Source organism: Rhinolophus ferrumequinum, chromosome X (assembly GCF_004115265.2).
Source record: "Rhinolophus ferrumequinum isolate MPI-CBG mRhiFer1 chromosome X, mRhiFer1_v1.p, whole genome shotgun sequence".
NCBI classification, from domain to species: Eukaryota; Metazoa; Chordata; class Mammalia; order Chiroptera; family Rhinolophidae; genus Rhinolophus; species Rhinolophus ferrumequinum.
In genome coordinates this window covers 107535638-107562846 of record NC_046284.1, presented here as the reverse complement: position 1 = coordinate 107562846, position 27209 = coordinate 107535638, and the positions used below count along the sequence as shown (strand labels likewise).

The window sequence follows — 27209 nt, the reverse complement described above, 5'->3', positions numbered from 1 at the left end:
TTTCTCCTGCCCCTTTTTGACTTCTCCCAGTGAGAACACTATGGCACTGTGAACAAAGGTTACTACATCCTCTCATTTATCCAGTCCTGCCACTTAGCACAACTTAAAGCCTGGATTCCCGGTGAGTCCCCTGTGCCACTCGGAATGCCCCTTTCCGCAGCGCGTGCGCGCACTCCGACCCCCACACTCAGAGCCTCAGGAAGAAGGACTGGCGTGCTCCCCATCCCGCACCGCATCTTGCAAACCATATTTTTCACTTCTTCACAGCCTCTTCCCTTAAGGAAAACAACAGTGGAGGGTGGTTTTAGATTTGAAAAGTGCGTAAACACATAAAAGCAACATCCATAAAATCAACCCTTTTCTGTTCCCTTCATAAATCATACCTCCTGACACCCACAGCACACTAAGTACGCTTGGATCACACTTACTTTCTAGAATGTCATGCTGCTCCCATCTGGTGAGGTGTGTGCTTACTGAGGGTCAGTTATTTGTCCTTAAACCATTGGTGTCAGTTGCACCACCTGTCGTGACTACATCATTTATTATTATGTTGTGTAAACTGAAGAAACGTGAGTACGAAAAAAGACCCTTACTTCCATTAAAATCAAGTTGAATGCTTTGGAAAGACCTGATAAAGAAGAGTGTCTTAAAAATGTAATGAAATGACTGTGAACAAGGTAACTATTAGGTTACAGGGCAGCATTGAGTAAAAATCAGAAGAAATCTGCACTCAGATTGCTTCACAATTATCATTCAGTTCCTTATACTTATATTCATAGACGTATGTGGTAGTGTTTATCTGAGAAAGATGACCTGGGACCCCAGACCCATCGATATTCAAAGAAGAGGCTTTGGCCTTATATAAAAAGGTTGGTAAGGAAGTAAATTTGTATATTCACATGTGCATTTTACGATAGTTAGGTTTACCATATTTTATGATTTCTCACTCTGTCCAACATTTTTGTCAATCATCCAACTCCTGTTCCCACTTGGGTCAGTTAAGTGGACTAATCCCACATTACCAAAATTATAAAAAGTGCTCATTGAAGGAAATTTCAAAAATGTGGTAAAAGAGAGAAGAGAATAAGAATGACCTGTTTCACAACCCAGTGAGAACATTGTTTTATACATTTGAATTCATACCCAATTTATAGATTGGTATGCAACTGAGAATAATCTTTGTCTCTGTGAAATTCATACTCTTTGTGTATTTCCCCCTCTCCAGCACTAATGCCCATCACACGTGACCTTCCTGGGTGAATTCAGTACTTGATAGTTGTGGCCTCTATTCTGCTCTCTTTCTATCAGTATTGCTAGAGTCCTTTCTATGTCTGATCTGCTATACTCATCATCTCTAGAGTCAAATGGTTTTTCCAGCCAGGGGTATATAATCTTCATTCCTCATTAGGGCTTTATGTCAGTTACCTTTTCTACCATGGTAAAATGGGCTGGGCCACCTAGCCGGAAACCTGAAGGTGTCTTTTCTCCCTATAGACTAAAACAAATCTTAACAGTCAGCTTTCTGTTTCATTCCCCATGGGTCCTACTCTTCATTCTCTGCATGTCAGAATACCCGAGCAGATGCTCTTTCTGGCTCAAAATAAGACAGAACAAACAAGGCAGAGAGCCCCAACAGTCAAAAGGCCTGGAAGTTTCTCTGCGTCTTGTAGCAAAAAGGCACTGGGTCTCCACCCCCAAAGGCTGTATGTAGCAGCAACACTCAGAAGGTCTCAGGGCCCAGGCCTCACCAGCTCGTCTTCCCAGTACCCCTAAGTGCTGTCAAGGAGAGAAAGAAACGCATGTCAGTTTCCTTTGCCTCTTAGCAAAGTCTTAACCACTCCCTTCCTCTTTTTAGAGCAGTTGATATTTCTTCACTGGCTTTTTACTTTCTCCTCGTATCCTCTGAGATTTAATCTTCTAACTTGGCATTTTGCTCTCTAATAATTTTCCCTTTTGTTTTAGGAAGCTTGATGTGGAGGGAGTTGAGTTTCTGGGTTTTAATGACAGCTCTATTGACTTTCTCAGCTGTGAAGATCTGCATGGTTTAAGCATAGTCACATGTCCAGCCCAGATGTCTCGTGTGTGTGCGTGCACGCATGTGTGCATGCACACTTGCTTATGCATGCATGTATGAGTGTGTTTGCCTATACATGTGTTCACACGTGTGTTTTATAGCATTAGGAAGCCATAATGAACTAACAATGATTCCATACTTAGATCTCTTGAGACAGACTATAGAAAACTTTTATGTAGAAGGGTAGGGGCAATATTTTTATTTTTGACTAGACAGTTGTATAAATGTGTAAAAGTGGGGTGCATCTTGCATAACATTAATTGAATGTGCCAAACACTGAAGCATGCCTCCTTGCTGCTTATTTAGCACATTAATATCTACCTTTACACATCTGCAAATTACAGACTCGTGGTGGTGAATGCTAGATTTACTGTTGTAAAGTAGTTTCTATTATCCTCTGGAAGGAGCCTTCCATTGTGACCCTTTCCCTCCTTTCTTTGTAAGAATCCGGGAAATCAAATGGGAAATCCTGTGGTAAGATCATTTTTAAGGTACCAACTTAAATACTTGGTACAAAAGTCAGCTCTCACAGCGATGTTAGTTTGCCTGTGTTGTTCCCAGATGCTATTATTGCTTAGCATAATAGCATACAAATGGTATCCTGAGAGTAAGTCATTATTTTGGTTCAGAAATAATGTCTTGTGTTCTCACTTAGGGCTCTTCAGGTTGCAAGTAACAGAGACCCACGTGCTAGCTCAGAAACAGATTTATTGCAAGAACCTTGTAGGTCCCTCGTCTGTAGACTGTTGGACTCGTTTTGGACAGTGATGACCACTCCAGGCCTTCTAGATCATCATCACTCTCAGTGTATCCTTTCGTCTTTTGCCCTGCCTGAGTGTCTCGATCCTCGATTCTCAAAAGAGGAATTTAGTGGGCTCCGCCTATCTTTTTGCCCATGACCACATGTTTTAGGATTCTGGTCAGCCTTTAGATTGGTTACCCTTACATTAGATGTTTTGTTGCCCTCTTTTCCAGTTGCTCATGGTTTGGTGGTGGGAGAGGGTCCAGGGCTTTAAAAAAAAAAGAAAGAAAGAAAAAAAGCCCTGCTGGTTTCCACTCGGGATGGGTTTCAGATAGAAGGGTGATGATAGACATTCATTATTAGAATTGCTTTGTAACTTGAAAAGGTTTCTGAAAAGCAATGTGTCTGTGACTTTGTAATGCGTTATAGTCATTTATGTTACCTTGTTCTGGCAGTGACTTCTTAAACTTGAGCTTTATGGTTTTCTAGACCATATGGGTCTTTATGGGTATCCTAGACCTAAGTTAAGTTAGGGACCTTGGTACCTTCACGTTTGTTTTTTCAGCACTCACTCAAATTCATCCTCCTCCAGCCTCTTAAAAGATATTTGTAAACAAACAATTGTGTGTATTCATGATAGAGACTAATATTTGATAGCAGAGTTCTGTGGTGAATTTTAAGTAGGAACATCTAATTTTTAAAAACCTAATAATAAAATGACCTCCATTCTCTATTAAATTTTCCTGTGTGCTTTTTCTTAAAATTAATTCCTGACTGGGTTGGATCTGTTGAGCTAGTTGCTGTGTGAGCCTTTACCTTACTCTTTATGGCTTGGCCTTTTAAGTACAAAATAATTAGTCTTGAGTGTTTACAGGTGAGGTATTCTCGCCTGGGGAAGTATATATGTGCCACACCCATAATTTTTCTAGTTACTTTATGATCATTCCTTATTATCCTTGAAAACAGATTTCTTAAAACAATTAATAGCACTTAGGTTTAGTGGCAGTAATAATCATTTCCTAATACTTCCTTTTAAAGATTGATGGTAAACAGTGGCTCAGTTATAGTGCAGATAAAAGTAATTAGGTAAATTATCATACTGAAAAATTGTGATTTCTAATTAAACAGAAAAGTCTTACTAGAAAGCTTGTTAAAGGTGGAATTTGCATTTTACTCTAGAATAGAGGCAATGAAATTATAAGCCAGTGGTTGAATTTTGGTTGTTAATGTTGGTGATATTTTAAAGCTTTTTAGTTTTTATGTTACATCACTTAAATGGAAGTGTCCCGTTTGAGTATGTATGTGCTGCTTACCTGTAATCATTCATGTCCTGGGAGAGAATTAGCGTGACCCAGCCTTGGCTTTCCAGGCAGGTGGTCCCCAAATGTAGCTTCTCTTCAGAATTACTTGCTGCGTTTTTAAAAATATAGATTGCCAGGCCTCGATACCGATCTACTGCATCAGAATCTCCAGGAGTTTATTTTATAATCTCTGTTTTTTTTAAAAAAACTTGGTAATGGATTCTACATCTAGCTAGGTTTGGGAACCACACGAGGCCTCTAATCCCCAGTCTGACCAAGAAGAACAGGTCTCATCAGTAGTATAATTGACTACCCCTTGAGGAGTTTCTCATGGGCTAGCGGATTGTTCCATTTATCAGATATTTACTAGGTGTGTGTCGTATCCACGGCATGATGATGTGCTATGGGAATTTATAAAGGTGCATATGAATATAGATTTTACTGTTACTGCCCCCAAATACTGTTGGCTGGCTTGTGTATGTGAGTCTTATTGTGATGTCTTGAGTTTTTCAAGGATCATAATGTAATTTTCAATTACAGCATTGATACACTATATTTTGTAATGAGGCTTTAAACATTCTTATTTACATGTGGTTTTAGGAACCACACTGGATTTCTGAGTCCCAAGTTGGCTGCTTTTATGTGGGCTCTTCCATCTTCTGCATGTTACATTTATGTAATACTTTTTCTTAATAGCGAATGCTGTTATAATCTTCTGCCATTTGGCAAGTGAATGCCATGAAGAGCTAGCACAGTTAGTGGGCCTGGATTCTTTCCTTTATAGTGAATGGAAGAACAATGTTTAAACACCTTAAAGGATGTTATATACTCGGAGGAGTTGTTCTGTGGAGACATATTGGCCTTGGATATGGGTAACGAAGCATCATGTTTAGATTTCAGTATTTGTTGGTTTAAGTGAAGTGGCCCTGGCAGTCCTTGGTTGGCTTTGTGCTATTGTGTCACTAGGTGGAGATGTAACATTGTTTGCTGGTGTAGCCAAAGCAAGAAGAATGAGTCTTGATTTATTTTCTTTTTACAAAAGTACTTCACAAATATTTGATGAAGTTTATTATATGCTAGAAAAAAACTTGTAAGTTTAGTATAATTCTAAATTTTAATTTTTGGGGTGTTTAAATTCAGTCCTACTTTAATGTCTATTTTCACACTGATCAACTCTATTTTTTCTTGTCTTAACTAACATTTCCTCATTATGCCCTCGTTATTTCATCTTGTCAGTTATTTGAATGTCTCTATTGTTACAGTTTTTATTCTGAGGTCAAATATTTTGTAAACTTTTATTTGGGAGCAATATGAGGTAAATGAATCAAAACTTACAGCCTGAACATACCCTATCTTATCTTTGTATTATTTTAGGTTGATACATCGAATTTTAACATATTTAGACTCCATAGGGCTTATTTTCTCCCTTCCTCCCTTCTTTCTTTCTCTTACCTGAATCGAATCTTAAACACCTATTTACTCCATGCACAGCATTGATGTGGGGAACGTAAAAGAAGTACGAGCCTGTCTCCGAAGAGCTGATATCCAGTTGAGAACATTGCAGACGTGCCCATGAATCGTTTTAAAGTAATTTGAATATCTAATCTGTGGAAATTGTAAAGGTGAAACTTAAAATATATTTTACTTTGGAAAACAGTCTAGCTGTTCTGCAAACTTTTAAACATAGAGCTACCATATGATCAAGCAATTTTTTCTGCTAGGTATATACCCAAGAGAAATGAAAACATGTTTACAAAAAACTTGGACATGAATGTTCATAGCAGCGTTGTTTGTAATAGCCAAAAAGTGGAAACAATCCAGGTATTTGTCAATGGATGAATGGGTAAACAAGATGTGGTATATTTGTGCCATGTAATATTATTCAGCAAAAAGAAAGGAATGGAGTACTGACACATGCAACAGCATGGGTGACCCTTGTAAACATTATGCTCAGTCACAGTAGCCAGACACCAAAGGCCACATATTATAGGATTCCATTTATATGAAATATCCAGAACAGCAGATCTCTAGAGACAAAGTAGATCTGTGATTGCCTAGGGCTGGGGAGGAGGGAATGACTGCTAATGGTTAGGGAGTTTCTTTCTGGGGCGATGAAAATGTAAAGTTGATTGTGGTGATAGATGCAAAACTCTGTGGACACACTGAAAACCACTGACTTGTATGTACACTTTACATGGGTGACTTGTATAGTACCTCATTAAAGCTTTTTTTAAAAAGTAAATTATCAAAAGGTTTCAAATTTGAAAAACCAGGGAATGTTTACTGACCAACTAACAGGCATATCCTAAGTTCTATGTGAATTACAAAACAAGTGTAAGACATAAACCCTGACCTCAAATTGCTTACATTCAAGAGAAAAGGCACACATTAGTATATAATAATGCACTTTTGCTTTCTTAATTTGTCCCCATCTTTTGGGATGTAACCTTCTGAATTCTCTCTTCCAGCTATATCTGTAATGGCCCTGGTCCTCTTACCCTATGTCTTTTTTTTTTTTCCTTTCAAAAGCGAACTGTTGCTCCTCGGACTTTGATAAACATCAGCCTCAACCTGTTACCTTTAACTAACTTAAAGGGCATTTTTAAGTGATGGTGATGTCTCCAATAATTTAGAATGCGTGGCTCATGGAAATCCATTCATTCAGTAAAACTAATGATGTTTCATTTACAGATAATTGGCAAATCTTAAGACTGTTGCCATTATTATTTTTTAAATTACAAGAAATACCTTTTTTTTGTTTGTTACAATTTAGTCATGTTGCATGGTGTTCAGAAGTACTGCCTTCAGTTTATAGATTCTCATGAAAAATGCCTTTGAGGAATATTTAAAAATTAAACAAATGTATGCTTAGTATAGAGCTGGCCATATAGTCATTAGTGCAGAATTTCGATATTTGTGGTCATTAAAACTTTAAGGGAGAAGTTTTGGTTCAGTCTAAGTAATTCTGTTATAGCCAAAAATACTATTTTTGTTTTTCTAAAAAAGGCAATAGTTGATGAATTCTAAATCCATCAGGTTAGAAATTGTCCTTGTTTGCTTATTCTGTTATGTCTGTCTGTCTGTCTGTCTACCTACCTACCTACTTGTGCCTACGTTATTAGTGCAGCAACTAACCTTTTGTTCTCTTTCCTTGCAGATGCATATGAAACTGCCAAGATGCTATGTGAACAGTATTACCTGGTGGCCCCAGACCTGGAAGTGGAAGAATTCAATGGTAAAAGAGAAGTGCTTTCACTTTCAATACAAAGAAGCTGACTGAAAAACTGATTATACCTGAGCTATATTTCAGTGAGATCCTAAAATTATGCTGCTTTTAAAATCTTTTTTAGCTTTTTAAAACCTTTTCTGTATCTGTGGTCAGCTAGGTATATTGTTGTAAGGAGTTATTGTACAGGAATGTGTAATCTATTAGAACTCAAAAGTTCTTGGAACAGAAGTAATCCAGGTAGAAAATGCACAAAGGTATAATTAGGAAGTTCTCAAAATAACAAACACAAACAGTCAATAAACACATGGGAAAGTGTTTAACTTTATTAATCAAGTAAGTACAAACAAAAGCACAGAGAAATGCCATTTTTGTCTTTTAAAAATGGCAATGATTAAAACATTTTATTGCTTTGAATTGGTGCCCCCAAAAATATTCTCTTACCAACACTTATACATTTCTGGTATACGTTTAAATCGGTACAGCTTTTCTCAAAAAATGCGAATAATGTTTTTTCTCTTTGATCCAATATATTAGTAATGGTCATATTCTTTGGTTCAGTAAATTAAACTTCAGAAAATTTATTATAAGAAAATAGAGAGGTTACCCATAAGATAGAATACTACGCAGCCATTCAAAATAATGCTTTAAAATAATTTTTTTCTTTTTCTTTTTTTTATTAAAGTTTATTGGGGTGACAATTATTAGTAAAGTTACATAGATTTCAGGTGTACAATTCTGTATTACATCATTTATATCTCACATTGTGTGTTCATCACCCAGAGTCAGTTCTCTTTCCATCATCATATATTAGACCCCATTTACCCTCTTCTAGAGCCCCACTCTGCCCTTACCCTCTGGTAACCCCTAAACTATTGTCTATGTTTATGAGTTTTTGTTTCTTCATTCGTTTGTCTTGTTCTTTTGTTGTTTTCAGTAAAAGAATATTTAATGTATGGGAAAAGTTGAATTTTTTTAACACAGGCTATAAAAGTTTGTAATAGTGCAAGTTCATTGGAAAATATTTTGAAGGATTTCTAGCACCTAGATATAAACAACAGCTGTCTGGATAGTGGGGTTATAGCTGATTTTTATATTAGTTATATGAGTCTATATTTCCATGTTACTTTTTTATTTGTAAGTTACAAAAGAGACATGCTCGTTGTGAAAATACAAGCAACACAGAAATGTAGAGTAAAAAGTGAAAGTCCCCACTACTCTTCTCAGTCCCATGCAGAGCTTTGTTTTTTTACATAAAGGGTTGAAACTATACATATTCTATAATCTGTTTCTCAGTTCACCTTAGAGATCTTTGCATGTATTGTTATGTAGAGATTACCCATAGTACAGATTGCCATAATTTATTTAATCATTTCCCAATGGAGATTGTGTGTGTGTGTGTGTGTGTGTGTGTGTGTGTGTGTGTGTTTGGAGGGTGGAAAAATTTGTGAACGTGTCAAAGTATTTCTGTCTGTTAGATTCCTAGAAGTGGAATGACTGAGTCTTAGGGTGTGGGCATTTGCAATTGAGATAAACCAAATTCCCTCTCAACAATATACCAAAGATGTTTTTCTCTTATCGTGAGATCAAAAAGTGAAAAGACTTCAGGCTGCTCTTGTAGGACATTTGCCCCTAAATTCTTCTAGAAGGTATAGTCTCAAAGCTGCTGTCAAAGTTTGTTGGGCTCTCTGATGAGACTTGTGCCCCTGTTTTGAATCAATATACTACCAGAACAGAGTGGACTTAGCTTGAGTCTTCCTGAGTAGAAGCAGCTTAATATTCTCTCCCTTCCTCCTAGCTAGGTGGGGCCTGACATTAAACGTGGAACTTAAATTCACAGGTAGTAACCAATTGCTCTTTTTTGCGTGAATGGCAACCTCACTCACGCTGAAGGCCAGAACAGTGAGCCTGTTTTTGCTGATTCCCAGGTGCCAGCTGTGTTAGCATGCTCCTTCCCAGCGAGGCTGTCACGCTGCGCAATGCACCCCACCAGGAGAAGAGCTTTACAACTATTTTTGGCACTGTCTCCTGCATGACTTTTAAAGCCCTTTTCCCATCTCTTAAGATCGGTGAATGCTGGTGGTTATAAGCCGCCTGTAGTTTCCTGTTGCTTTGAGTAATGTATTTATGATTTATGTTTATGATTTCTTTGCGAGTGCAGTTAAAGACTGTGCTTTAGTGCTAACTAGGTTCTCCTGTGTTAGAGATGCAGGTCAGAGGTTGGTCCTGAACCCCTTAAGTAGACGCTGTTGCTTCATAATGAGAAAGTGCGTGAGTGTTTCCCACAGCATGGTGGCTGACTCTTTTCAGGGAGGGGTCAGATCAGATCCAGATACCTGTGGATTTATTTTTGGAGCCTGTGTGAACTAGCATAGCATCGCCTTTCGGGATGCTTCCATTACCCTACGGGTGCCTCTAACAGTAGTTAGTGACAGTGCTTGCTGCTCTGCTCTGTGCTTCAGAGGAGCGAGGCTGCCATTAACCCAAAAGAACAATTAATTGCTGCCTGAGAATTTATGTTCTGTTACTTTGACATATCACCTTCTCCTCCCCGCCGCCCCCGAGCTTTTGGATTTTTTTCTTTCCCTGAGAAAGTAGTAAATTGGATTATGTAGAACACACTGTGTGAACACCACTATTTACCAGTCATCACTAGAATTCTAAATATTGGGGGCCAGCTATAGTAAACTTCCTTTATCATCCTTTCCGTAACACATTTAACAGGAGCATTAAAAATAACGGAATTTTATTTACTTTGTATCAGGTGTCAAATATTTCGACTTAACCACCTGTGGCAACCCATGCGGGTTTCTCCAAAGACAAGTAGCCATTTCCTCATACTTGTTCTCATTTCAGCCTTCTCATTCTCTTGAGAAAACAGTTGCCGAAACATGAAGCAAATAAACACTTCTACCTTACCTTTTTTGCACCCGTATAGTGAGGCCGCATGGCTTAGAGGAGAGATGTGAGTGCTGTAGCTAGGCCGGGGGTAGAAATCCGCACTCTGACACTGAGGAGACATGGGCTTCAGGCAAGTCACTTCGCATCTGACACGGCTTCCTCATCTGTAAGCTCACCCTGGGGGGCGGTACAAGGGTATTTCTAGGGCCTCAAATATAGCACCGGGCACACACGGGATATTTTTTAAAGGGTGGCTGCTGGAAGTCAGGGTTGACTTGGGAAAGATAAGACTTATGGTTACTACTTGCATTTCTCACCATTTCTAGATTAGTCTTTCCTGTCAAGAGGTTGATTCATAGCTTTAGATTTGGTGGGAAACATAAAAATTTCAATTCATACAATGTATATTTTGTTACAAGAGGTTTCATAGAAAAGGTATGCATCTATCCTGGCATTTTTTTTTGACGTCTAATTTCCCCATATTGTATGCTTTTGTGGGTATTTTCAGGCAAGTGATTCTATACAATAATCGAAAAGCCATTACTGGTAGCTCTGTTAACACTGTAGAATTTAATTTTTTAGTAATGATGATAGGCAACATTTGTTGACTCCTTACAATGTGGCAGGCTCTGTGTAGACTAGTTTATCACTATTATATCACTTAATCCTTCTATTAACCCAGTGAAATATGTACTGTGCCATTTCAGAAATGGAATGCCGTGGTCCACATGGGTTAAGCACCTATTAATGTATCTATTAAATGCCTAAGTCATGACTTGATCCCAGTGTGACTTTGAACCACACTATGTGTTGTTTCCAAAGGCCTTATCCGTTGACTTTGGGAATGGATTAACCATCTCTAAGTGCCCAGCTATGTCTTCTCTTACATGTGTTTTTTTTCTGCAGAGTTCTGTTGATATTTATTAAGTGTTGTTTCAGTGAATGGTATTTCGAGCAATGACTGTGCAAAATAGAGACTATTATTTCTTGAGTCTTGAGCATGAAAAACCTGTAACATTTTTTCCATTTACTTTTTTAAATGGAAAGTTCATATTCTATTTGTGTCTTATTCTAGAAAGTCAACAAACATCTAGTACTAAGGGTCCACCACATAAAAGCCAGTGGACTCAGGATTACGGAAGAGTCATGGACAAAAACATTTGACCTGGTTTTAAATGGAAGGCAAGACGTGTAAATTATAATATCCCTAAAGAAAAGTACAAGTAATTGAGCAAGCCTTCAGATGGCTCCTAGAGAAGGTTGATTGAACTGAAAAACAAACAAACAAAAAACCAAAACAGTAAAACTACCAAAGTATTTTAATTTCCCTGAGATTTGAAGTGAGTGAAAGGTTGAATTCAGAAGGCTATTTATATAACTAATCACGCCTTTTGGTGGAAGATAGACAAAGTGTTCAGTGTGCTCCTAGAGCTCCATTAAAATGACAATAATGAAATACAAAGAAAAACAGCAGAGGAACTGGTAGGTACTTCAAGGGACCACTGATCCCACGTCCTGCCAGAGGGTAACCAAATGGATGTATGCTGGTGAATGGGACAGAGCAGAAGAAACCACAAAGGAGACTGCAATGGATATGGCACCTGATTGCAGGAGGTTATCCTGGAGGGACTCCAGGAGCAGAATCCGGAGATGCAAAGGACTGACGTGGGAAGGGAAAAGGTTAGTTGAAAGGTGGTGTGAGGTAGACCGTGGAGGTCTGATGGGAAGCTTGTGACCTGTGCTCTGCCTGCAGTCAGTCACAAGCGTTTTTCCCCTGGGCAAAAATCAGAACCGGAGTGCTTTCTTCAAGAGCAACCTGGGAAAAAATTGGGCTGTTCACATGAGTGTTGTTAGCCCAAAGTAAAGCAAGCCCTCTTCATTCGAGCATTTGGGGGCCCCTCCGGTCAGAGACCAGCTTACTGTCTGCTCATCCGAAAGCCGGTTGAAAAGTCTTAACCAGGTACACAGAGCTCCAAGTCAGCTTTCCCATTTAGGGAAGGGCATGGGGGGTGGGGTGGGGAGGACAAACACCACCTCCCTCAAATGATTAATCCAATCCCTCATTCTTCAACAAGAATATTACAGCCAAGCTGTATCAGACCTTGGGTGAAAGCCAGCAGTGTGAATGAAAACGTGAGTGGTATTAAACTTACTAGCTGCACTGTCATGGCCAGAAGGCCACCCCCCCTTTCTAAATTCTGAGAGAAAATGATTTCGAATGAAGAATTCTATATCTAGCCAAACCATTAATCAAGTGAATCAGAAGAATAAGGATTGAGAAACGTATCTCACACACACACCTTTCTGAAGTAGGTTACCTGACTGACTTGATGGTGTGTTTAATAGGGAGGGATATAAGAAATAGCTAAAACATTCCAGAACTTCAATCAAAACCATTTGAGGACAATGGCTGTGCAGCACGATTGAAAAGCGATAGGTTCTAACTTAAAAAATCTTAAAGAATCGACTGCAGTGTGAGGGATATAAATGATAAACGTCTAAGTAAAAAAAAAAACAAAACAAAAAACCTCATAGACACAGACAATAGTTTAGTGGTTACCAGAGGGTAAGGGGGGTGGGGGGGGGGAGATGAGGGTAAGGGGGATCAAATATATGGTGATGGAAGGAGAACTGACTCCGGGTGGTGAACACACAATGGGATTTATAGATGATGTAGTACAGAATTGTACACCTGATATCTGTGTAATTTTACTAACAATTGTCACCCCAATAAATTAAAAAAAAAAAAAAGAATCGACTGGATAATGCAGTAGAATAAGAAACTGGAAGATCTTAGTAATGTGTGGAGGAAAACATATGTTTCTTGTCCAGTTACCCAAGAGGAAGGGTAGTTAGAAGCTCCAGGAAATACAGAGGGTGCCAAAAAAATGTATACACATTTTAAGAAAGGAAAAAACTGTATTACAATTGTAATACTCAATATATACCGATAACAAAAGATGAATACAAGTCACGTTTGACTTCTGCAATTACAGGAGGTGCTCAACGTGGTTACCATTAGCATAATTTTAATACAGTTTTTTTCCTTTCTTAAAATGTATAGACATGTTTTTGGCACCCTCTGTATATAAAAACTGTATCAGAAACACATGGTCTAACTATTTTGTGACTTAAAAAGAGTAGTCGGATCTTGAGCAGCTGGAGGAGGATAAAGAGAATGCATTTCATCTTGAGACAGAACATTCTCCTTCAAGTGACGCACAAACCATGTCACTGGACTCAGGGAAGGAAGTGTTGCCCTGATATGCTGTTGTGGCCGCTCTGCAATGATCAGTATTTACTTAGTTATGAGTTCACCAACACTATGGATTTTCAGCTTTGTAAAAAAGAACCTATAGGCAAAACGCAGAAGGGTTAATTAGGGTTACAAAACAGAATGTAGGTGTTGTCAACCGAAGACCAAAGCAGAGTAGTAATGAGTAGCTGCCTCTGGGTACAGTCTGGGAGTGAGACCGGAAAGCAGGGCGGGGGGAGGGGGGACTTTTCCTTTTCTCCTTTTCAACAGATTTTTAATCACCTGTATATATTACTTAATTAAAAAAAAAACTGATCCCCAAAGAGTTCTGGATTTAGAAACAAAAGCTCTTAGTTCAGGTGTCCAGTTTCAGGGCCTCCTCTCTTATGGTGGGCAAGTCACACAGTCTCCGCAAAGCCTGTGTCCTCACCCATAATGACAGCACCCACCCTGGGAGCCACACCACATTGTCAGGAGGATTCAGTTGGATAACGTATGTGCAAGCTCTTTGTAAACTGTTAAGAACCACACAAATGTTTGCTCTATTTTAAATTCCTGTTAATTGTGTACTTTATTAGAGGGTGAGTATGTCTGTGTTCTACTTGAGAAAGTTCCTATCTTTTGAGTCGCTTAAGAGATTTCAGGTCACGAGGAGGAAGAAGGACTAAGTTTTCTAGCATCTACTCTATAGCCCACACTGTTCTTAGTGCTTGACGTGGAATGTAGTGTTTCTTAGATTTTCCCCGGAAGATACCTGATGCAAGGAGGAAAGACTGTAGGTCTCGGGGGGTCTGTTTGCTAGCTGCTAGTAGAAAAAAGATGTGAACCTTACATTATAGTACGCCTTGTTTGTCATAATTTAACACCATTTAACATTGCTGTTTAGTCCAGTTCACCAGAAGATGTCCCTTTCCTCTTTGGCTTCACATTCCCCCTGCTGACCACTGGGGTCCATGAAAGGGGTGGGTGTCTCCCAATTTGTAAAACACTTGAGTGATATTTGAATGACCTTAGGTAATGCTCAGAACATTATGACATAAGGAATAATATTCCACTTTTGCTCAACTATGTTTCAAAGCGATGGAGTAATTTGCCCAAGGTCACATAGCTGGTAAGTAAAGGAACTGCATTTCACCCAAAGTTTGCAGGACCTCAAAGCATATGCTTTTGCTCAGCCCTGACTTTAGAGGCAGAAACCTAAATTAGCCTTTTGTACAGTTCTTTTTTATGTGCTTTGGAAAACTGAATGCAAACATTGACTTTCTTCTAGTTTTCGTCCTTATTCATTGACGGTTTTGTCTCTGTTTTCAGCCAAAGCTCCAAACAAACCTATTCAGGTAGTTTATGTGCCCTCACATCTGTTTCACATGCTATTTGAGTTGTTCAAGGTAAGTGGAATTGAGCAACATGGAAAGAAGTCTTCATTTTAAATTACTTTGATTCAGGGCGTAATGGATTCATTAGATTAGCATAAAAAAAAGGTTTTGCATAACCATTTAAAAAAATTCTAATTCTGACATCCTGTGGGTTTTATAATTTGTACACTGTGAAATGAAAAATGGTGGTGTACAGTATAGTTTTCCTGAATATTAGTACATACTGATTTTGAAGCTTAATTGTTCTTTAGTGATTTTATGTAAAATCCATACTGTTTTTTCCTTCAGTTATGAGATTAGGGATGCTTTTTAGTTTTCAAACCTGGCAAAGGCTTTATTGGTGGTAGCCAGATCAAAATAAAAACATGTTTATGCATATTTAGGCCTCTGGACATTGAGTGTTGATGTTTTAGTGGTTGTTCTAGTCCTGAGAGCTACCGTAATCCTTTTACATATTTGAGACAACTCAGAAGGTCTGACAGAGGCAGAGGAGAAAGGTGTGGAAGAGCTGGACCAAGAAGGACCTCCCCTTCCCCCCAAAAAGTCTTTAGACTCTTTACAGCTTAAGCTGTTGCTTTTGTTAACCAGTAGCTAATGGCATTTCCAGTAGCAATATTACAGGCACAAGGCGTTTGAGCTAAAATTTCATTTCTCCCAATGTGTGAAACCCTAAATTGAACACCTGAAAATCAGTTATGCTGATTTGCTTCCCCAAATTATACTGTTACTGATGTAACACATGAAGGTTGAGATGGGCATTCAATTGTGAACTTCTCTTCAACAGCTGTGGCTCTTTCAGAATTTCTTTTTAACTGACATTTCTCCATTTTTCTTCAGCCAAACGATGAATTTTTGTGGGAAACATGAATCCCCTCAGGTTTTCCGCCTTCTTTAGAGGAAAGGTGCTCCGTAAATGCAGACTGATAAATAGAGTTAAAGTGCCTCAGTGAAGCTCTGCAGTCTCATTCCACGTAATGAAAACATTCCTCTTGGGTAAAAGTTGAGTAATTTAAATACCCTACAGCAAAACCAAAAGCAAAAAGGAAGGAAAGGAAAATAGATGTTTAGTCTGGTAGATGGGACTAAAATTAGATGAAAAACAAAATAAAACATCAGGAAGTTTTACTTGGTTTAAACATTCCTTTAGCTAAGTTCTTTAGGGGGAAAAATGCCATGTAAATACAACTAATATTTGCTCCACAAATATTACACAGAACTGTGTATAAGTAATCTTGTGCTCATTTCTTTCTTTTTTTTTTTTTAAATTGTGGTTTGTGAGTCAGCAGTATGCTAAAAAACAGGGTCTTATTATTTCAGAATTCAATGAGAGCAACAGTTGAACTCTATGAAGATAAAAAACAGGCCTACCCGGCTGTTAAAACCCTTGTTACTCTGGGTAAAGAAGACTTGTCCATTAAGGTAACGCTTTATTTGCACGTATACTTTAATTATTGGTTAATTTAATAGTATCTAGACACTGAGGAATCAGAGGGAAGGGAAGAAAACTGATATTTAGTGAGTGTCCTATTTGCAAGTACTGTATTAGAGCCTTGGCTTAAATTACCTCATTTAAACTTCAAAAAATAAAAATAAACTTCATTAGCACCCTGTTTTTCAGGGAGGTAAGCAATGTCTCAAACCTAAGTCTGTGGGATCCCACCCCACTTCCCTACCTCCTTTGTTTTACACTGTTCACAAAGGAACCATATTTCATTGGGGGTTCAAAGCCCTTGTATGTTTTAGAGTAATCTGGTATGGATTTTATTTAATGAACTTGTTTCCAACTAAATATAGAGTGACGAGGACTTATTCTTCTTCCTTTCTTCCCCCTCCTCCCCGCCCTCCTTTCGTACATTACAGATCAGTGACCTAGGTGGTGGCGTCCCCCTTCGAAAAATAGATCGTCTTTTTAACTACATGTATTCAACTGCTCCTAGACCAAGCCTGGAGCCTACAAGGGCTGCTCCTTTGGTAAGCATCTTTAACTGCTGCTTAAGGAAAGACCCTTACCACGAGCAGGGACTCCCAACAGAGCTGAGCAGGAGCCTCCCTCGTTGAATGGGAATGTTTCCTGCATGGTTTGGAGGATGGGGAATTTTATGTCACTGCTACTTTCTTTGTGAATCCTTTGGACTTAGATTTCTTTCCTAATTTGTGTCTAAGAAACACTGAGAGCTCAGTGCCTCACTCCCAAATACAGAGAAAAGAAAACGCATTGCCCTGTGGTTAAGACTGCTACAGGAGCACCATTCATTGCCTGGCACTACCCTTGGAGGGGGCGGAAGTTGAATAGGGGGCGAGCAAAGGAACAGTGCAGGGTATGTGGCTGCAGAGTGGTCCTGGGCAGTGTGGCACCACATACCACAGAGGGCCAAATCACCCTGGGCCTTGGAGCCTCCCCGCCAAATTTGTTTATATCATTAAAATGTTAAATTATGAACACATTCAATTTTTTATACTAAGTGGCATAAGCAGGAAATATATAAGTGGTGTATGCATTTTCAGAGCTCTTTCTGTCTCCCTCTGGAAATAACCTTCAGCCCTATTGAGGCAGTGAGAAAAGTTTCTGGTTACCATGGCAGCATTTAGATCCTGGTAGGGCCATACTTTCTTCCCCTGCTGAGTGTTTCTAATTGACAAACAACAATTGAACCCTTTGTCATTAAACACAGCAATATATCTATCAGTCTACAGAACGGTTCAAGGTATAAATTAAGTTTCCTTTTCAAGTCCTACCTGACTGAGAAGCACATAAGAAAGATTATATTTTGTTTGTATGAAAAAAATCCAACACTTTTCATCATGTATTAGAAACAGAGTTTGTTAACTCAGCATGTTGAAAACAGAAAGGAAGTCACATCTCTCATTTGAAAATTAATCTGGGGAACGTAATTTGGTGGTTACCAGAGCGTAAGGGGGTTGGGGGGTGGGGGATGAGGGTGAGGGGGATCAAATGTACGGTGATGGAAGGGGAGCTGACTCTGGGTGGTGAACACACAGTGTGATTTATGGATGATGTGATTCAGAATTGCACAACTGAAATCTATGTAATTCTACTAACAATTGTCACCCCAATAAATAAATAAATAAATAAATAAATAAATAAATAAAAAAAAAAAAAATTCATGAAAGATCAATTTTGAATGGCATTGCCTTAACCTGGGTCTGGTACCTACTTAAATAAATATCAAAAGGAAGGAAAAAAAAAAAAAACACTACAAGCAAATCTAGAGCCTTTCCCAGTTGTTTGAAAGAAAGATGGATCATGTATTTCAGGTCTCAAAATAGCATTTGGGGGGTAACTGTTATGTCATAGTTATTTGTTAATGAAAGTGAGCAATTGAAGTAAGAGACCTTAAAATTGTGCGTCCAACTAGCAGATAAAAACCATCTTTCCTTTCTGTTTGCTAAGAGACCCCTGAATGTGTGTGAGCATTAAATTAGATGATTTGTCATAATAACTCAGATCTGATGTATATTTTCCATTAAAGCTCTGATCTTCTCATTCTTAAAAAAAAAAAAAATTGTGCGTCCAGCCTCCCAATTTATAGGTGAGAAAATAAGCTTAGTACCTTGTCCAAGGTAATTGAGCGCATTATGGCCCAGCTAGCTAGCACTGGCTATGTCTTCGTTCTTTCCAGTGCACCATATGGCCTCTCCTTTTGAAGAAATGCTTCCACTAGCATCTCCCCCTGTTGTCCTTGGCTGTGAAGTGGGCACGTGTATGTGTACTACTAGAAAATAGAATTTCCTCACCAAACACCTTACTGTGTTACAGTTCTGTGCCTTGACACATGCATTTCTTTTTGAGAAATGTCCTTCTAGCCAACTCCTATTGAACCTTTAACACCCTGGGAAAACTTACCTGAACTTCACTAAATCTGAATTAGAGGCCCCCCTCTGCATTCCGCAGGACTCCGGGCTTACCTGTCTCCTCACACTCTACTGCATTGGGTGCAGGCCGTTCTCGGCTGTTCCTTGGTAGACCTGACAGCAAGCTCTGGGCCTTGCTCGAATGGAGGAGGCCAATTTTCTTAGCCTCTTCCTGGAGTATGCTGGTTTCTTTACTGTGGTGACCTCAGTCACCATTATGGATATCTTGTCTTCACTACTGCCCATATTCTGCCAGTCATGACGCCCTTAAATGGCAAGGTACACTCTGTCACACCCAGCTCTTCAAGTTAGTCCCTATCCTGAGGAAGGAATCTAGGAAAGATGGTAGAAAACGGTAGAAATTCATGTAACTTGGTAAAATGGCTACACTGTAGTAGCCCTAATAGCAGTTTCCATTTATGTAGTTTTACCATGTCTTAGGCATTGTACTAAGACTTTACATTTATAATATCATTTAATCCCATAGCAGCTCTGAGGTAAGCTTTTGTTATATTTTCTGATGAGAAAACAGTCTCAAAGAGGTTGAGGAAATTGCTCAGAGTTGCATAAAAAGTGGATTTCAGCTTAGGTCTATCTGAGCCTAAAGCCCGTGTACCTGCCACTCTATGGTTCATCACCCCACCACCTCCTTCGTTGACCTTGGCAGTGGATTTAATCAGAGGGGCCAAAGCTTGTGGTAAAGCATCTTCCCCTTCACTCCAGCATTACTGAAATTAGCTTTATTTGTTTTTATTCTTGACAATACCTGAGACCTTCCCCCCCAACAACCTGTTGCTGACAGGGTTCTATGACATAGATATTTAGGCAGGTACTGGAATTGTTTTTCTGTCTCTAAAAATATATGGACTACCATATATCCAAATCTTGTAGCATTCCCAGAAACTTAGGAAGTAGCCTCTCAGGAAATTTTCTTTTCAATGCATTAGCCTTAGTACTGGTAGATTTGCACTCCTGTGCTATTCAATTTAATTTTCACTTCAAAGAGCAAGGGAATCTGATAATGGAACTTTGGAATGATGTGGTTTGGTTTTGTTGCCAGTTCAAATTCCACTTGATTTTGGTATTTGCTTTAAAAATGCTAAAAATGTACTTCAAAGTGCTAAGAAAGTGTTAGTCAAAAATTGGAGTATTTCTATTATTTTCCAAACATATGAGAAGTGTTTTTGTAGAATGAAAATAGATTGTTTGCCATAGATGAGCATAAACATGATTGTAAAGTTTGAATCAATAAATTATTTGCTTTAAATCTGAATCAAAATTTTATTCTAATCTTTTGAATGATTCTCATGCCACTTGTGCCTGTTTCACTGTATTTATTTTCTTTTCTCCATAGGCTGGATTTGGTTATGGCTTGCCAATTTCTCGTCTGTATGCTAGATATTTTCAAGGCGATCTAAAACTATATTCTATGGAAGGAGTGGGTACAGATGCTGTCATTTATTTGAAGGTACTGCATTTCATTTCTGTTAGTATGAAGACATCTACTCTTTAAAGCTATAAGTTCTAATAACTAATAGATAATAGCACCATATATCATCTGTCATCTTTTATATTCAGCTCAGATTTACTTCAGTTTTATATGAAAATCATATTATGTCCCACTCTTGAATTTATGCTCAGATATAGCAAAATATGAAATGTGGAGATATAAAAAGTAAAGTATTAATTTTTTTAAAACCATAATTATAAATTGTCCTTTTTAAAAAAATTGCACATCTCTTGAAAGGACTAATATAAAAGGTGACAGAGTATCATAAATGGGAGTCTTTTAGTCTTTTGCTATAAAAGCTTGCTGGCTTTCCCAAAGTTATAAGAATTCAGTAATCATAATATGGTTATAAAAGTCAGATCTAATAGCAAAGGTCTCTGTAACACAGGTTTTCGCATTCATTGGTGGGGTCAGACTTTTACTGATTTTTAAACTTGAGAATATTTGGAGTATTTTTTGAATAGGTAGTATGTGTACATAGTACACAATTTTAAAGCTACCGAAGGGAAAACTAAATCTCTCCCACCACTGGCACTGAACCACTCTGTTCTCTTTCCCAGAGTAACCACAGGTACCAGTTGCTTGTGGATTTTCCTAGAGTTGATTCTATATTGATAAACATATGGGAAAAAACCTAATTTTTTTCCACACAAACGATTATTTCAGCACTTTGATTTTTTAAAAAAATTTCCAATATATGTTGAAGATTTTCCCTATCAGTTCACGTAGAACTGGCTCATTCTTTTCACAGTTACATATTGTGTTATATGTTAATATACATGTAAGATGTTACACCATAACCAGTTATTTGGAATGTTTATCTTAGATGCCAGTGGATCTAAATGGTGTGATAGTTGATACCTCTTTATGGGTTAATGTTTATAAATCTAGTATGTATGAAACTTTATTTGTTTCTGGGCCATTTGGGAGAGCAATTGCCCAGTGAAAAACAGTGCTTGCTTGGTATAAGACCATATAATCAAAAACACCTCAAAACAGTATTAACTGAATTAAAATGGTTTTTGTTCTGGTCATGTGTACATCAGTACTGGCTTTGAATCGGTGAATGTTTTTATTCCCTTAAAAAAGCTTTAATTTCATCCTGGTCAGTCTAAATAAGCTACGAAAATGTAATTCCAAAAATATGTCTTAAGGTTTGTAATGTGATAAATAGTAAAACTTGCTTTAGTACTTCATGTGAGACAAATGACGCTGTGGCCCTCTGGTGTATATTTTTCCATTAGGCACTTTCAAGTGAATCATTCGAGAGACTTCCAGTTTTCAATAAATCAGCATGGCGCCATTACAAGACCACACCTGAAGCAGACGATTGGAGCAATCCTAGCAGTGAGCCCAGAGACACTTCAAAATACAAGGCAAAACAGTAGCGTACCACTTTGCTTTATATTCTAAAGTGCCTGATTTTTTTCCAGAATGTGCCAGCGAGACAATTGACACTTTCAGCCAAATCTCTTTGTGGTTTTACCGTAGGGAAAGCAAAGTAATCCCTAAAGAAATATTGGAGTAGCTTTCTCACCCCAGATAGGAAGGAGAGCAAGAACTACATAGCCAGAGTAGCCATTCAAATAGAGGCCCCACTGTTCTAGGAGTCCTTGCAACTGTGGAGATATTAACAGCAGTGAGCAGAGTTTATCTTGCCATGAATTATATTTTAAAAGTAATTAAGTCAGAAATTTGTCATTATCTGTAGAGATTGACAGAAAAAAAAATTGAGAGAAATTCTGTGGGTTCAAACTGAAAGAATAAAGAAATTAAAATTATCAATCAAGATAAAGAAAATGTGGTATATCCACACAGTGGAATATTATTCACCCTTTAAAAGGAATGAAGTTCTGACACATGCTATAATATGAATGAACCTGAAGTTATTATGTGAAATGAAATAAGCCTGACCCAAAAGGACTAATACTGTATGATACCACTTACATGAGGTAGCTAGAGTAGTCAGATTCATAGAGGTGGGAAGCAGAATGGTGGATGCCAGAGGTTGGTGAATGGGGAGTTCAATGGGGAGAGAGTTTCAATTGGAGAAGATGAGAAACTTCTGGAGATTGGTTGCACAGCAATGTGAATGCATTTAAAGCTACAGAACTGTACACTTAAAAATAACCATTTTTTTATAATCTTAACCGAATGGTAAATTTTATGTATAGTTTCCCACAAAAAATTTTTTAAATAACAAGGGGGAAAATTATCAATCACAGAATAATGAGTTTCATTATTTTATGGCAATCAGGAAAATAATCCAATCTTTGGTTTTCAGTTTTTTTCCTTCTGACTACCCTTAAGCTCCAACTCTACTAGCAACAGTAAGAGTTCTGTTTGTTTAATTAAAAAATAACCTTTTATTAATAGAAGGTTGTAAAAATTAGGAAATGTAAACAAAATTAGAAAATGTAAATAAGAAAAAAGAGAAAAGAGAAACCGCTGTATTCCCACAACCCAGAGATTACCACGTTACAGCTTTGTATGTTCTTCTAGATATTTTGCTATTTGTATATATATGTGTTTTTCCCCCAAATGAGACCACATTGTTCATACTGATTTATAACCTGGCTTTGCTTCATTTAACCATCTCCACCTTTCCATGTCAGTAAATTTTCATCTCTTGAAAATTCCCTGATTTGTCCAAACCTGGGTTGATTCCAGGACCACATAACACATCTGAGTAGGCCTCAAGTTGTTTTTAATCTAGAACAATTTTTATTGTTGCGAGACCATGCCAGTTGTCTTGCAAAAATATCCCACCTTGGTTTGTTTGGTTTCTTCTTCGAAATGTTATTTATCTTACCCCTCATTCTCTGTATTTCTCATAAACTGCAAGTTCATCTGAAAGCTCAATGGAGCATTTTTTTTTTCTAGAATACGTCATAAGCACTATTGCATGTTACACTGTGAGACCCATGATGTCTGGTCTACCCACCATTAGTGATGTTAAGATTGGCTGTAGTTATGATGGCTGTCTTATCCCTCCATGGTGTAGTTATGTTTCCCTTCTCAACTAGAAGGTAATCTGTGTAGTGTTATCACGTACTATGCAACCATCATCTGATAGTTTTTACACCAACTGATAATTGTGGCCTGAATCAATTTTATTAACATTTAGAAAATGACGAGTTTTAAAAATATCATTCCTGTGACAATTATTAGCTGACATTCTCCTATAAAGTTCTTCCTCGTCAGCTAAGGCCACTTTTGAAGTACAGTTCCTCCTGGCAAGGCAGGAAAAGTGTTTAAATCTTTCCCTTTAATTACCAATTTTTGAGGTAAAAAGTTGAGTTAAAAGCCACCTAAAATAGTGACAAATAATGAGTTTCTGGCTTTCTCTGTTTTGAGCATTATTATGGATCTTACAAGTTTTTGTTGCTTTGCTATGTTTCAATCAATACTTAACATATATACATATACATATGTATAATATGTATTTACTATGTATATATTAAAGTATACAAATCTTAAGTTATGGCTTGACAAATTTTTACATTTATATTTCCAGCACCCAAAAAGGCCCCTTTCTGGTCAAACTCTTCTCCCTCCACTCTCCCCACCATGTAACCATTATTCTGACTCTATTACTTGTCACTGTATCTGACTGTCACTTCTTGAATCTAAAACAAAAAGAATATACAGTGTGTATACTTTTTGTGTCTGGCTTTCTGTGAGGTTCATCCATGCTATTGCACGTAGCAGCCATCTTTCTGATGCTTAAATTGGCACACTATTGGCCAATGGGAGCTATTTTAAACAGGATCCTCTGTGTTCCATAAAACCCCATTCATCTTTGAAAGCTTCCTTGCTTTCTGGCCCAAGATAGTATTAGACTCATCTTATACCTTGCCTGCCTCAGTCCGAGAGTCAGCTATTTTCCTCAAGGATTCCTGCTTGCTTTTAATGGGTATTAGAGACCATAAGCTGGAAGTTGGGAGTGTACATTATACCTTTTCTAGGCCCCTTTTCTGAACTGAGCTAATATATATATATATTTTTTAAATCATAAATTCATATTGATATTTTTTATTCAAATTTAACATTGCAGTGTTTCTCTCTAATATGTTTTAATTGTATATATTTCTTCTTACCCTCAGAACCTTATCTTAACATAATGCAACAGAAAGGTATTTGTCTGCAAATGCAGTTTATATAGATTTGCAATTGTGTACCATTATAGTAGCGTTGGTCTTTTCTGATGAATGATATAAAGGGTATCTATACTAATGTATTATTTTTTCTATGGAAGTGTTGTGATGGACCTCTGTGCAGTATTCCTGGACTGGTCACTCAGATGATAACATTTAGAGGAGTTTGGTTTGTGCACTTGAGTGCAGGTACACACACACACACACACACACACACACACCTCGACACAACCCATCCTCAGCCAAGATTAAACTAAATCACCTTGAAACACTTTCATCAATTTCCCTTGATTCCATTTTCAGTCTGTATGTAAGTCAAAAAGCATGTTGGGCATCAGTGTGACCAATTAAATTCAAACGACGGCTCTGATGGGGAGTTATTTGGGTAGTACAGAAGCAGTCTTTATAAATAATAAGGTCCATTCGAATTGTAAAGTGATAGCTCTAATTAAATATTGTATTAAAGGCAATTTTAAAACTAAATAGTTCAGCAGGTTGTATACTAATTAAGTATGAGTCTTAATTTCTAATATATTATTAGATAAACATATTTTAGCAGAAAGCAATTTTTACAATTTTAAAATAGCCTAACAATTAAAACTGTCAAATTATGCAAATAGGATAATTGGCATTGATCTTGGCAGAGTATTTAGTAGATCTGGTAAATTCACTAGGTAGATAAGAAATTATAAGAAAATTTATTCTCTAATTAGATTTCTAACAAATTTTATTGAGATATAATTCACATACCATAAAATTCACCCTTTTAAAGTGTACTATTCAGTGGTTTTTAGTATATTCACAGAGTTGTGTGACTCTCACCACTATCTAATTTCAGAATATTTTCATCACCCCAGAAAGAAGCCCCATACCCATTAGCAGTCATTCCTTATTTCTAATCAGGTTTTTAACTGAGAGTAAAGAACTGTTTCAAAGTATATATAAGTAATTAAATGGTATTCCTTTTTCTGTAGTTACCATAGAGAATAATTTGGAGATAAGGCAAGGGTGTTTCAATTATCACTATAATTAAATGTTTTGAGAAAGTCTTGGTTAAATAGAGAAGGTTGTACTCATTAGCTCACTATGGATATTCTCGTTATTTCCTTTGTAGAGACAAGATCAAGACTAATAGAACTTTCTAGAGAACTGAATGCTTTGGTCCTCTCTGTGAAGAAAGATCATCTTCCGCAAGTCAACCAGAAAGAGCTCCTTTCCTCTATCAACTCTGAGCGTGGCACCATCGTTATTCCAGTGCTTGAAATTTGTATTTTCTCTCTACCGCTTGGACCTTTCACAGAGAAACCTTCCTGTAGCTACTTCAGATCTCTCACTAAAGTAGTAACTTGAATGAATACTTTTTCATAGTAAGTTGCTGTGATTTGGTTGGCGCTGGTCATGAGAGAGCACAGAGCCTCCTTAGCGCTGTGTCCTCATACCTCTCTCCTCATTATCATAGAGTCGAGTGTCTACAACGTCCTCAGGATTTTAAGCTCCCTCCCCATTGCAGATACGGCAGATCTCTACGGTTGCACTTTGTGACCAAATGCCATGGTTGTCCCAAACCACTGACTAAGGCCTGGGAATCTGGAAGTTGAAGACATCAGCTGAGCGTGTCTTGATAATTCAGTCCCAGGGCCCTTCCTCTGTCATATGCATCCCTCTTCACTCTCTAATTGAGACATTTACCTTCTTCCATCTGATCGGTCGTATTCTCATTGTGAGGTGTGGGTACTTGTGCATTAGATCTTACTCTTTGATGCATTGGTTTTATTTTAAAATTCATTTGTATAGTTCCATTCTGTTGATTAAAGCATTCCAAAAGTTGTCTTGGAATTTTTCACTTAACTGCTTGGTCTCAAAGATCTTAAGTGAAAAACTACCTTCTGGTCACTATCACATTTGTAAAGAGCGGGAAGTGGAGTTTTTATGCTTATGTAAACATTTTACTAATGTAACACTGTACCTTTGTCATATTCTGTTCCTTTGTACTTTTCTAAGGAATTGAAAGTCCTCGTGTGATGTACTTCACTAGTTGTAAAATAGACTACCGAAGGGAAAAGTGCTTTCTAGTTTATTTTGGAAAATGCCCTAGATCTTCATAATTTTCATTTTCGTGAATTTTAGCCAGTTTTAGAATTGCAGATCTGATTTTCACAATCCTTGGCTTTTTGCTGAAAGTTGGAATTGGCAGAGGACTTGCGGTGAGGAAAGAGGAGCCATTGTATGTACCCTGAGAAACAGAAGCTGTCTGACAGTCCTGATTATAACCTGCAACTTCTGCAGCTCCACAGGATGTGTTCGTCTTCACTGTAATGTTTCATATATATCACCTACTTTGACTTCTGCCCTCTTTTAACGTCCATATCAATGTTTCCATCCAATTTTGAAGTATTGAATGCACGAATTTAAAGGTTGTAACTTGTGAAGTATTCTTCCTCCTTGAGTCATTCGCTAGTATCAGTGCAGCCGTCCCCGCTGCTATCACAGTGGGGAGTTTTCCCTGGGGAGGAGTTGTGCCCTGACCAGCTGTGTGTGGGTTGGTGGCAGCTCTGTTTCTCTTAGTTCCACTGAATCTGATTTTCTTTGCTTTCATTATGTGGTAGTTCCTTTCATCTTTAGAAAGAGCTCATCTCATCTGTCCTTAGAAGGATCTCATCAGAGAACTCATTAGCAGTCAAGTAAAAGAAAAGCCAGTGTACTTCCAAGGTAGGGGTGACAAAATGGTCCATATGGAGACTGAGTCAGTGTCTTGGGGACAGGGCTGTTCCAGAAGATTATTTTCTTGCAGTG

General features: G+C 37.9%; 1 protein-coding gene across 2 annotated transcripts in view; it reads left to right on the top strand.

Annotated features, from left to right (window-relative positions):
* PDK3 (pyruvate dehydrogenase kinase 3) overlaps positions 1-26244 on the top strand; it is a 61380-nt gene extending 35136 nt beyond the window's left edge. Inside the window, exons 6-12 of one of the 2 annotated variants that reach the window (XM_033109541.1) lie at positions 7275-7352; positions 14812-14888; positions 16194-16295; positions 16737-16847; positions 20104-20217; positions 21504-21635; positions 25531-26244. In XM_033109541.1, the coding sequence (XP_032965432.1) occupies positions 7275-7352; positions 14812-14888; positions 16194-16295; positions 16737-16847; positions 20104-20217; positions 21504-21635; positions 25531-25548 (632 nt within the window). In that variant the 3' untranslated portion in view covers positions 25549-26244. Of the gene's footprint in view, positions 1-7274; positions 7353-14811; positions 14889-16193; positions 16296-16736; positions 16848-20103; positions 20218-21503; positions 21644-25530 lie in introns of both variants that reach the window. The other variant, XM_033109533.1, reaches the window with a different exon arrangement.
* Positions 26245-27209: the final 965 nt, after the last annotated feature.